Raw genomic sequence first — 12,018 nt, forward strand, 5'->3', positions numbered from 1 at the left:
GGAGCAAGACAAAGGGCACAGAAGCACCAAAATCCAAGCCAGCAGGTGTGAGGAATAAGAGGAAGAAGGGTTGCTGGCAGCACTGGGTGCAGGTGATGCGGTTGCCAGAAGTTCAGTAAATCAAAATTCCCTCCTGTCTCCTCCCAAGGCCAGATACTTGATGGATGATGGAGCACATACACAGGTCAGCTGAGGTTTTCTGCTGAGTATTTGAGCTATTTTCAAACTTGGACAAGTAGAGTTGAAGGTGACTGAGCTGGGGGTGCTGCCATTCCTGTTCCAAGAGGAGATAAGGGACCGAAGGATGCTGGCTTCTGCGTTCAGCCCCAGCTCCCTGTGCTTCAGCTCTGCCCTGAACATCCCATCCTCCAGGACTCTGAGGAGTCCTGCTGCTCAGGAGACATGAGACAGGTAAATACAGCATCAAGGATGAGGAGGCAGATTACCCCAGGAGACAATGATCCCATCCTCTTCACAAAGCAGAGTCCCTCATAAAAGCAAATGCTGCCTGCTCACCAGCTGTTCGCTGTCCCATCCAATGCAAAGTGCGTGAGTCTTCCCCGTGCTTGCTCAGTGACCAACCCAGGGGAAGCAGTCCTGGTAGCTCCTGAGGCCCTCCCATCATAAACACGATTAGCGACAATTAAAAACTCATTACAGCTCTAATTACAGCCAATATAATGCCACTTGAATTCATTCCTCAATAAGCTCATAAAACTTGGCACCTATTGTATTTCTTTCCGAGTCCCAATGCAGGCAACTCACACCCTGGGCTGGGTAACGCGACGGACACCGACCCACGCTGGTTCCCTTCCCCTGCGTGCGGCCGTCCCAGCGTCCGGGGCTGTCTTCACCCTCAGCAGGTCCTGATCTCCCTGATCCCCCTGACCCCCCTGATACCCCCGCATTGGAGGAGGGCTCGGGGTCCCGCAACCCATGTCCAGTTGTCCCCTGAGCCGCAAGGCGCCCACCACCAGTGGTCTCGGACTGAGCCAGTTGGATACTGGGAGGGCCAGCAACCTGTGTCTGCCAGACCCAGGTTACCTGGGCTGGGTGATGGAGACTCAGTATGAAATCCTAGGACTGTGACATTTGCCATCTCACATTAAATGTCAGTCTTTGCAAGTGAAAAATGACCCGAAAATGCAAGCGGGTTCTTGTGAGCACCTAGGCAGAGCCCACAGGATGTTCCTGGGGGCACAGAAGCACACGTCCTTCTTGCAGAAAACCTTACAAATAACCCTCCCCCAAACAAGTCTGTATACTTTCATCCTATTTTCCCAAAATGGCAACATCTTGTCCCCCCCAAAAAATAAAAATATGTTAATAATTGAAGCAAAATCATTGCTTGGTGAGGTTGAGGCTGTTTCACAAGTGAGTTCACTTCTCTCAAACCAAACAACCCCCTTCACTGCAAATACGGATCTGCTCTTAAACCTGGAGCCTGCGGCAATCTCAGTGCCCCACGGAGCAAACGCAGGGAAGCCCAGTCACCGGGCTGTCACCATCCTTCTTTCAAGCAGGATGCACTTGAGCAATTAGCTCGACTCCCTTTTTTATGAGCCCAGCAGATGGGAACGATAAACTCCGGCACCTCCGCGTTTCGGTCTGGCCCCTCTCCAGGAAGAACTCAGGGAACTCGCAGGAGCCTGCGGCTTCCCGCGGGACCGAGCCTGCAGCTGGAGCCGCGGCGCATGGAGCCAGCAGGTCTGGGGCACAGCCGAGCCGTGGCTTCCCCCGTTTCAGCACGTTGGAGACCTTCATTGTTTCTGAAAGAAGTCCCCAAGAACACTGCAGGGCTTTGTGTCGTCTGGGCCTGTACCTGTCCTTGAGCTTTTCACCAGGGCAGGGAAGTAGGAGATGTCTTCTTGATCTTTCCCACCCCAACCTACAAATTTTCAGAATCAGAAATGTCACTGGTTATACAAAGAAGAGTTCAGAGGAGAGCTATTCTTTCTTCCTCATTTCCTTTTTTTATTTGGATGTCAAGGACTCCAGATTAAAGCCCTGCTCCACTTCTGCCCTTTTGTCTGCCAGATGCCATCCTGCAGCAGGACAACGCACACACAGCAGCACAGCCAAGGCTGATTCACCGACTGGTCCAGCTCTCGCTCCTCCCAATGCCGGGGAAGAATCCAGCCAAGCATTAATCAAATTAATTCAGGCGCAATGGGATGCAATTTACAGAGGGCTAATGACTAACCCAGCTGGGCGATCTGGAGTTATAATAGCAGGTTTGGGGCTGTGTCTCATCCTTTCACGTTGCTTTTCTTCGTGAGTAATTCGTGTCCGCACACCACCTTTGGGCATTCCCACCGCTCACGCAGGAGGTGGCCGTGTCAGAGCCCTGCTCGTCAGGCAGATGGTGCTGCTGCCCCAGGGGATCCAACCTGCCCTGGGGGTGGAGGACAGCCAGCCTTCACCAGGGCATTGGCCACCCACTGCCTGTCTACTGCTCGTGTCCTCCACCATCGAGGCCTCCGGTGTGTGCAGTGGGAGCTCCAGGCACCACCAAAGGATCATGGCATCATGGAATGGTTTGGGTTTGAAGGGACCTTAAAGATCATCTAATTCCAACTGCCCTGCCATGGGCAGGGACGCCTCCCACCAGACCAGGTTGCCCAAAGCCCCATCCAACCTGGGCTTGAACACCTCCAGGGATGGAGCATCCACAGCTCCTCTGGGCAGCCTGTTCCAGTGCCTCAGCACCCTCTGAGTGATGAATTTCTTCCTTATATCTAATCTAAACATGCCCTCTTTTAGTCGGCCCTCTTTTGTCCCAATGGCCGTGTTCAAACTATCAAAGTCCAACTGCCACATCCCAGTGGACGTGTCCAAACGTCCCCTCTCCAGTGCCTACATCCCAATAGCCGTGTTCAAACCACCCCAACCCAACTGCCACGTTCAGACCGCCACGTCCCAACAGTCACATCCCAGTGGCTGCGCTCAATCCGTGTGTCCCCTCCCCGTGTTACACCCACGGCTCTCCTGCCCTGCGGAGACACATTCTGCTGGGGAGGAGCAGGATGCTGCCACGTGGCTCTCTGTGAGGAGGAGGAAGGTCCAGCTTCCTCCCTCTGCCTTTGGCTGGGAACTTCATGGCCTCAGGGCCCAGGGGTGCTGAGAGATGGGGCTATGGGGTGCACCAGCTCCTGGGGACAGGCCACCTCCTGCAAGTCCCCCCCCATGTCCTGCTGGATTTGCTCCGCAGGACAGACCCCGCACCGCACCATTGCCTTGCCATTCCTATAGCAAAGAACAACATCTGTTGCCCCTGGGGACCCTCCCCTCAGGAATGCTTGGTGATAACACAACACAAAGACATCTTTTCACCTGTCTGCAGTTTATTGGTAATGAAAGAACTCGGGGAAAGGGGGTATTGGTAGAAAGCAACAACGCATTCAAATTCACATAACAGAAGATTTGCAATAAGGCCTTGCATACGTCAGCTGTGAAGGAGAAGAGGGAAAGGAATCTATAAAATATTAAAGCTGCCAAATGCTCCAGGGAGCTGCTTCTCACTCCTAAATCTGACTACGAGACATTATCACATTTTCTTCTGCTTACATGAATTCCCGATACAGCTGAAACAAGCATGTGGGCAACATGCAGGACACAGAAGGCACAAGGAGAACACGGCCATTGAAAAAGAGACCTTGAGAAGTGAAAGGAAAGAGCAGATTCGTACACACTCCTGCTCAGCCAGCACAGCACAGCAAGGGAGGTAGGGCCCTTGGATGAACTCTCTGGTGACGGGTATCCGCAAGGAAAATATTTCCTAATGGGGCTGTAAATGTTTCATCCCTGCAGAGTGGTGGAGCACAGAGAGGAGGCAGGCAGTGCCAACAGGGTGGTGTTTTGCTGCAAATCTCCCTCTGGGAAGGAGGCAGAATGGTTTAAGGAAGTTATGAGGGAAACAGTTCATTTCTTTGCTGGATACTGGTTCCGGATGCAAGGGGCTGTGCCGCTGGCTGAGGACGGGAGATGCTTCTTATGCTTCTTTCCTTTGAGGGACTGAGGTCGGGGCTCAGTATTTTACACCTGAAGATTTGACCGTTGTGGTTGTGACACATCTCCGGACAGAGGAGGATCCGCCTCCAGTAACGAAGCTGCCACCTCCAGAGCTGCACATTCTTCCACTGCCAGAGGAGAAGCCTCCGCTGTATATCCCTCCTCCCACTCCACAGCTGCCTCCAACGATGCTTCCTCCTCCGACCGCACATACTCCTCCTCCCATGCCACTGCCGGCACCAAAGCCTCCGACTCTGCCTCCAGCAATGGTGGTTCTGCCTACCACAGCTGCAAGAGAAGGACAGGGTCACTGTGCATGAAGTGACAGCCTGGGAATCCTCACAAAACCCAGGAGAAAAGCCATTCTGCAAAGAAGAGGATGTGCTGGTACTTACAGACATTCACGTTGGCTGGATTGTCTCCACACAGCCTGCGTAGGGAAAGGAACGCAAGATGTCAATCTGATACAAGACAGAGCACTTTCGCTCAGTGCAGTTTCCCAGGTACTTCATTTATTTCCTGCTTCTTCTAAAAACAGTCAATAAGATTGGGACATAGTCCCTGTGGTATTTTTTTTTCTTTTTTTTTTCTTTTTTTTTTCTTTTGGCCAAAAAAAATTTGGGAAAAACTGAGAGTAAATAAGAAACCAAGTTTATATGGGTTGCGAAAGATGACGAAGCCTCAGTCTGCCCCAAGCAGAGGCAGTATCTTGGTGTGGCTGAGATAACAGCATGTCTCACCTGTTCTCCTCTCCCTCCAGCAGCTTCCTGTACATGGCGATCTCCACATCCAGGGCAATCTTGATGTTCAGCAGCTCCTGGTACTCCTTCAACAGGCGAGCCAGCTCCTCCTTGTCTTTGCTCAGGGCACATTCCAGCTCCTCCAGTTTCCTCCTGGCATCCTTCAGAGCCAACTCACCGCGCTCCTCGGCCTCAGCAATAGCTGCCTGCAGCTGCTGGTTCTGAGCAAGGACAAGAGCACTTCCTCAGTCCCCTTCTGTACACTCTCCACCATAGCAGCCCGAAAGGCAAACTGGAGGGCACAAACTGTGGAGGAGCAAGCAGTCTCCTCCACAGATGCTGCATTTCAGTGGCTGCGCTTCCCTCCTGCAGCCCTGAGCACACCAGCCAGCTCTCCCACAACGCAGACTAATGGCAGAACCAAAGGAGATACTCAGCAACCCCTACCTGCTTCTTCACGCTCTCAATTTCTGCCCGCAGCCTCTGGACGTTCCTGGTAAGCTCCTGGATCTCAATCTTGGTGTTGCGCAGGCTGTCCCCGTGCCTGCCAGCTGTGCTCTGCAGCTCTTCATACTGATGACACCGAGACAAACAACCCATTGATGAGACAACCTCACAAGCACTCAGCCATCCCCCGTGCTCCATGGACGGACAGACACTGCCCCAGCTGCCCTTGGCCCTTGCCAACTCACCCGGCTCTGGTACCAAGCCTCAGCTTCAGCCCGGCTGTTCTGAGCGATCTGCTCGTACTGGCGCCTGACCTCCTCGATGATGCTGTCCAGGTCCAGGTGGCGGTTGTTGTCCATGGACACCACCACAGACAGGTCGCGGCTGATTGTCTGCATCTGAGACAGCTCCTGCAACCGAGCACAGGAGTCAGCCTCAGCATGCCAGGAGAGGAGGGCAGCGCAGAGCAGCCATTCCGGCAGCCCCAGCGACTCTCCGGACCGCAGCCCCACGGGCACCTCGCCTGCCCTCGGTGCCTGGACTCCCCCCGCACCTCGCTGCAGCTCGGGCAGGCTCTTACCTCCTCGTAGATGCACCTCAGGAAGTTGATCTCGTCGGTCAGAGCTCCCACCTTGGCTTCCAGCTCCACCTTGGTCATGTAGGCACAGTCCACATCCTGCAGGACAGATCACGCAGATGGGCACCGGCCTCTCCTCATCACTCAGGGGCTGCCAGCAGCCAGGGCCTGCTGCAGGCAGCTGCCCGTCCGAGTGCTGCCTCCCTACAGCCTCCTGCCTCCAGCTCACCGCCCTCCTCCTGCCTCTGGCACTCACCTTCTTCAGCACCACAAACTCGTTCTCAGCAGCCGTGCGCCTGTTGATTTCTTCTTCGTACCTGTGGAAGGTGATGGACAAGATGAGGCTCCTGCAGTGCTCGAGCAGCAGAACCCCTGGCCTTGTGCAGAAGCCTCCGGCCCCCTTTGGAGAGCTCCCGAGCAGAGGGAAGGCACAGCAGGCACTCGCAGGCTGGCCCTGCTCTCCTGCCTTGCTGCTTCCTTCCTCCTCGCTCTGTCTCGGCACTTACTTGGTTTTGTACTCCTCGACGTATTGCCGCATGTTCTGCAGTTCCGACTCCAGCTCTCCCCTCTGTCCCACTAGAGACTCGAGTCTCCTCCTCAGGTTCTGGATGTAGTTCTCAAAGAGGACATCCAGGTTCTTCCTCGGCCCCGAGGGCCCTTGCTGCTGCAGCAGCTCCCACTTGGTGGAGAGCACCTTGTTCTGCTGCTCCAGGAAGCGCACCTGAAAGCCCACGGAGGCTTGTGTGAGTTATGCACCCTGGAGGGCAGCACACTCCTCAACCTCCCGCTTCTTTGGGAGGCCAACAGAATCATTTCTCAAATGACCAAATATCTGGCTGAAAAAATGACTGGTTGAGAGCCATTTTTCCAGGAGGAAGTTTTCTCCCTTCTTCCTCCACTTCTCTTTCTGTTATTCTTGAATTTGTTCCCCTTTCAGCTCCTATTTTTATTGTTTTTCTGAATATCTATAAGAATGTTTAGATTCCATATTAACAGCTCCAATTGCCAATTTTGACAGACATTAATTTTCAGAAGCATTAGATACTTTCTTGTCTGCATTATAATGAATGAAATCTCGTGTGTCTCTGTATTGGAGAACACTCACCACAGAAGGCACAAAAAGCATTCAATACGTATGTCCTATATTAAAACAGACTATGAAGCACAGTGACAAGCAATGTTCTCCTGGTGCAGACAATCTATAGTCCATCAATCTGTGTGTGAACCAAAATAAGGAACTGCCAGGAATTAACTGAAATTTCATTCCTACTCTCTAAGTTTCTTGAGAAGAAACTACCTTTGAAAAAGGACAGGCTTTAAAGAACCACTTAGGATAATCAGGTATGCCGTGACCCCTTTGGCCTGACTCCCCACAGAAGGCTAGAGACAAAAAGTAAGAAAGAATTTGGGTCAAGCAACCCTAGAGAAAGTCCTCTGGCCTCCCTGCAGATGTAAAATTTTCAGATTTCCTTAGAAGAACTCAATGAGAACACTGCCAGCCTTCCAGCCATGCCAACACTGAGCGGGGAAGGACAACGCTCCCCCCTCCACAGCACAGGAAAGTTCCTCAGAGACCCCAACCCCAAGCAGACGTAGTTCCAGCCTCTCACCTTGTCAATGAAGGAGGCAAACTGATTGTTAAGAGTCTTGATCTGCTCCTTCTCCTGGCACTTCACTTGCTGGATCTGAGGATCAATATCAACATGGACTGGCCGCAGGAGGGTTGTGTCAACCTGCACCGGCTGGATGCCTCCAGGGAACCCAGGACCACCTCTCACAGGGCCACCAAAGCTGCCTATTCCTCCACCAATGACACCTCCTCCAATGCTGCCAAATCCTCCTCCATAGCCTCCACCAAAGCCAACAATTCTACATCCGTATCCACCGCCATAAGAGCCACCCATGGAAATCCTTCCGCTGCCACCCATGTTGTGGAGGCTCCTGCTGCTAAAACCTCCACAACGTCCGGCGCCTCCAGTTCCCCTGGATGTGGAGAATGAGCTATAGCTGATCCTGCTTCTGCCCCCACTTCCACCAAAGCCACCACCGATGGCAGAGCAAGAGCTGTATCCCCTTCTGCTTCCGCCTCCAAAGCTTCTGCAGATTGACTGCCGAGACATGGCTGCTTCTTCCAAGTGGAGTCGAGGAGAGGAGAGAGACCAACGGAGCTGTGCTGCTGTGGAATGGATGTGGAGAGAAGTGTGTGCAGTCTTCTCTGGCTCCACGGCTTCAGGCATTCCCTTTTATCTGTTTCTGGCGGTGGGCTGGGTCTACATGGGCGTGAAGAGGAAACAAATTTACTGTCTTCATCAGCTTGGTGCGGTTAACAGATTTTTGCCAAATTGTTGACTCCACCCAAAAATACGCTTTGCAATGCAGAAGAGAATAAAAGAGCAAGAGCATTGAAACAGGTCTCAATGAGTAAGTGGACTCTCATATCTTGCGGCATCTGGAAAAATATGTTTTATAGTGATGTAGTCATGTTCTTCCCTCCTCCTACCTTTCTATCCATTCTTAGCAATTTCTCAGATTATCTGGATCTGGATCTGCTGCATGGAAGCTCAGTGTCAAACAAGCATTCTGGTGAAAATCAGCTAGAATGAGACTTTCACAATCCCCCCAAGCACACCCTGAATCTCCTTCTTATATGGAAAATTGCTGATGGCTTTCCAAAAAGCAGTTTCCCAGTGTAAAGCAAGAATACCACACATTAACATTTAACAACAGTCAGCATTTCTTTTTTATCCAGAAAGGAGGGGCTTAGTTCTCCTAAGAGCACGCTCACCATCAGTTGGGATGGGAGTGCCTTCTTCAAGGGCAAACTCTCGCAGAATGTGTCTCCCGGAGGTAAGAGGACCAGACTCCAAGCACCAGAGCACAATGAAGTAGAGAACATGGAAAGCCACACTCCTTCTTTGTGCTTTTCTGATGGGCACAGGAGCTGCTGCTGCTGAACCTGCAGAGGAGAGGAAGGACACTCAACGCTAGAAGTGGTAACGATGACTGAAGACAGAAATATAGCAGAGAAATGTGGGCAGGGATAACACTGACTTGTGAAAAGAATATTTTTTACTTAAGTTGGTAGCTAAAGGATCAGGTTGAGTTCATCATACTCAATCATTTCTAAATAAGGGGCACATAAAAGTTTGAAGAAGCTTTGATGCTTTCTTAAATAGCCAGAGGTGCAATATTTTCTTTGCTGAAAATATGAAGTGTACTTTAAGAGCTATGGCAAGGACACATGAGACCAGAGGAACTTTTCTGGGAGAGAGGAGGTGCTGCCTAAACTCATTTTAGAAAATTGTATTTTTAAGAAACCAGCTGCTGCTACAAATTATCCAGGTATGAGGTAGGAAATTCACCTGAAAGATATTTTGAAGATACTTTCTGAGTCTTAATAATCAAATACACTTTTTAGTTGTCTGTATAAACCTTAAGGAATAAATATATATATATATATCTTTTCCTAGTGTTTAACTCCAAAAATCACCAAAAATGTCAAAGTAAATATACCTTACAGACCCCTAAACATTTCAGCAGTCCAACATTATACTCTGTTTAACCTCCCAAGGTAGAATATACACCTTGTGTGTTTGAGTCTTCAGAATCTTCTGTAGGACTTGTGCAACAACAAAGTGTTGTTTGAAAACATCAGTAGGTATCAGCCTTTAGCCACAGACACTTGAAAGCCTTGGGAAAACTGGTTCACACAATAGCTAAAGGAATCCAAACCATAAATGGCACTGAATGCCACTGAGATGGAGGATGCTTGGCTCCACAGCCTCTTCATGCAGCAGGGCATAGGAGAGTGGAGAACATTACCCTTGAGGGACTCAAGGAACACTTGGCCAATGGCAGTCATCCCTACAGAGAGGAGACGCCTTCTCTTTCAAAAGCAGCTTGAATGAAATGAATTAATTCGTTGGTCATTACTCCAGGACAGATAATTAAGTCCTCCACCTCATGCCGCAATCCATTACTCCTGTCCATTGGGTGCAGTTCCAGAGAAACGTAAGGTAGCTAAGTTTTTCATCAGGAAAAAACAGGTCATACCTTCTCATGGCCTTCCTCCAGATTACCACACACACGGGAGACGCTTTTCTCGGTAGGCAGCACGAGGTGCTTGTAACATCCCACATGGCGACTCCACAACCAGGGGCAAAATCTGTCAAGTCAGCCAAATGCCTGGATGCTGACCACATTCGGCACATACAGATAAGACGCCCAGATTGAGTCACTCTGACGTCTTCAGACAAGATGTGTAGATTATTCCAGACCTGGAGTCGCATCAGCCTCCTCCAGGTGAAACTCGATAGGCAGCTTGGGCTCCAGCAATCCCTTCTGATCTCTTACGCAAGGAGCTGTGCACAGCAAAAGTCGTCAACACTAGGCAAAACGTAAACTCTGCAGAAAAAAAAAAAAAAAGATGCAGTGCCAGGCTGCAGACCAAGCCAAGCTGCACCTTCAGCCCATGCACAGTAAAGATTCTGGCATGAAACTCGAGCGGTGGCATCGACAAGGATGCCACCATCACTCCTCACAGCAATGCCCACAACGCTGCGTTCAGGTGCTAAGGCTGAAAGGAAACCGAGCGCTCCAATTAAGCACCAAAGCAGTTGACTCTGCCCCAGGCCAAACCCAAAATGCTCTTGGCAGAGGCTCAGCTCCTCACAGGCGTTGCCGTTCCATCCTCTGCCTTGGGTGCCAAACAAGGCCACCTTTGCCAGCTCTACCGCTGCTCTGCTGCTCCCCACAGGGAGCACAAGGCCCTCTTCCGAGACCCCTCTAACCATTCCCCGTTGCCTCCAGTGGCCCTCTCCCAAAGTCGGCACCTGCTGACCTGCTACAGGGACACTGGTCGCTCACAGGGGTTGTTGTGGGACTCCCAAACCACTACTGAGAGCGGTTTCTGACTCTTTGATCTCTTCTTGCGGTGGAGGCACTGCAGCACAGCGCAGATCAAACACATCAGCATTCTGCCCACCTCCTGCTCCCCGGCCTCCCCCTCGCACCACACCAAATCTCTCCCACTCATTCTCAATGCAGAGACGAGGCACCGAGAGACTTGTCTGACTTTTCAGACGGCCGGTGAGGACGTGATGGCCACAAGTCGGCACAGATCATCCCTTGGTGCCCTCAGGCCTCCAAGCTGTGCAGCCCACCTGGCCACCGCCGCCTTGTAGGCCTCAGGCCAGCTGCTTGGCCAGCGTCCATATCCACCATCCCAGGCAGCTGGAGAGGTGGCCTCCCATTGACAGCTTCACCTACCACATACCAAAGTCCACTCCAAGGCAGAAAACTCAAGTGAAATCTCAACAACAGACTGATCTGATGTCTGCTCCTCCCTGCCACTGCCTGTTTCCATCATGTGTCAATGTGTTTGGATCTCCACTGGTTTAGCCATTATGCTCTGACAGTGTTGCTGCACAAAGCCCATAATTTTCTGTTCCTGATTTCAGCATACCCTGAGTACGGCTTCTTTTGTACATCCTCTGAGAATCTGACATCAAAGAGACAAATAAACTCCCTTTCTAGGTCAGTCTCAGTTTATATCGGCAGAACACTGGTGACCTGTGACGTGGCTAGCAGGGTACCAAGTGCCTTAGTTTGCTGAACCCAATAGGCAAGGTCTAGCCTGTTGATTCTGCACAGTTTTGGAAGATGCACATCTGCATTGTGGAGTTGACTGTACATGATTCACAGGATGAGGCTACATCAGGATCTAACCAAACCTTTCCAGCCTCCTGCACTCCTCCATTATCATGCTACAAGGAGCAGTGCTCCTGCCTGCTCCCATTTACTGCACAGTTTCTGAACTGAGCTTCCAAAACCTGCTCCACTGTAGCTGTGGACTTCCATTTTCAGGCAATGCTACAACTGATAAAAGTCAATAAGCTTTTATCAACATATATCCAGAGATAGCAGAGAATATCCCAAGCGGGAAAACAACCACGAGGATAAATTACTCTAACTCCTGGTTCCACACAAGAGCACCCAAACATCAGACCCTACATCGGAGAGGGTTCTCCAAACACTTCCTGAACTCCTGCAGCTCGGTGCCATCCCTGGGGAGCCCGTCCCAGTGCCCAGCCACCTCTGGGTGCAGAACATTTCCCTCACACCCAGCCTGACCCTACCCTGTCCCAGCTCCATGCCGTTCCCTCGGATCCTGTCACTGTCCTCAGAGAGCAGAGCTCAGAGCCTGCCCCTCCACTCCCCTCATGAGGGAGCTGCAGGCCGCCA

The 12,018-nt window shown here is 51.4% G+C and overlaps 1 protein-coding gene across 1 annotated transcript; it reads right to left on the minus strand.

Moving 5' to 3' along the window:
- Positions 1–3,673: 3,673 nt before the first annotated feature.
- Positions 3,674–8,067, minus strand: LOC311424757 (keratin, type II cytoskeletal 75-like). The gene is made up of 9 exons (XM_084500151.1): positions 7,386–8,067; positions 6,282–6,496; positions 6,032–6,092; positions 5,779–5,874; positions 5,444–5,608; positions 5,199–5,324; positions 4,752–4,972; positions 4,407–4,441; positions 3,674–4,299 (listed from the first exon to the last, which is right to left on the minus strand). Exons 1-9 carry the CDS (start codon positions 8,010–8,012, stop codon positions 4,028–4,030), a joined length of 1,818 nt encoding a protein of 605 aa, XP_084356277.1. The 5' UTR covers positions 8,013–8,067; the 3' UTR covers positions 3,674–4,027.
- Positions 8,068–12,018: the final 3,951 nt, after the last annotated feature.

The sequence above is a fragment of the Aythya ferina genome (genome assembly GCF_964211825.1).
Source record: "Aythya ferina genome assembly, chromosome: 28".
In the NCBI taxonomy this organism is placed as follows: Eukaryota; Metazoa; Chordata; class Aves; order Anseriformes; family Anatidae; genus Aythya; species Aythya ferina.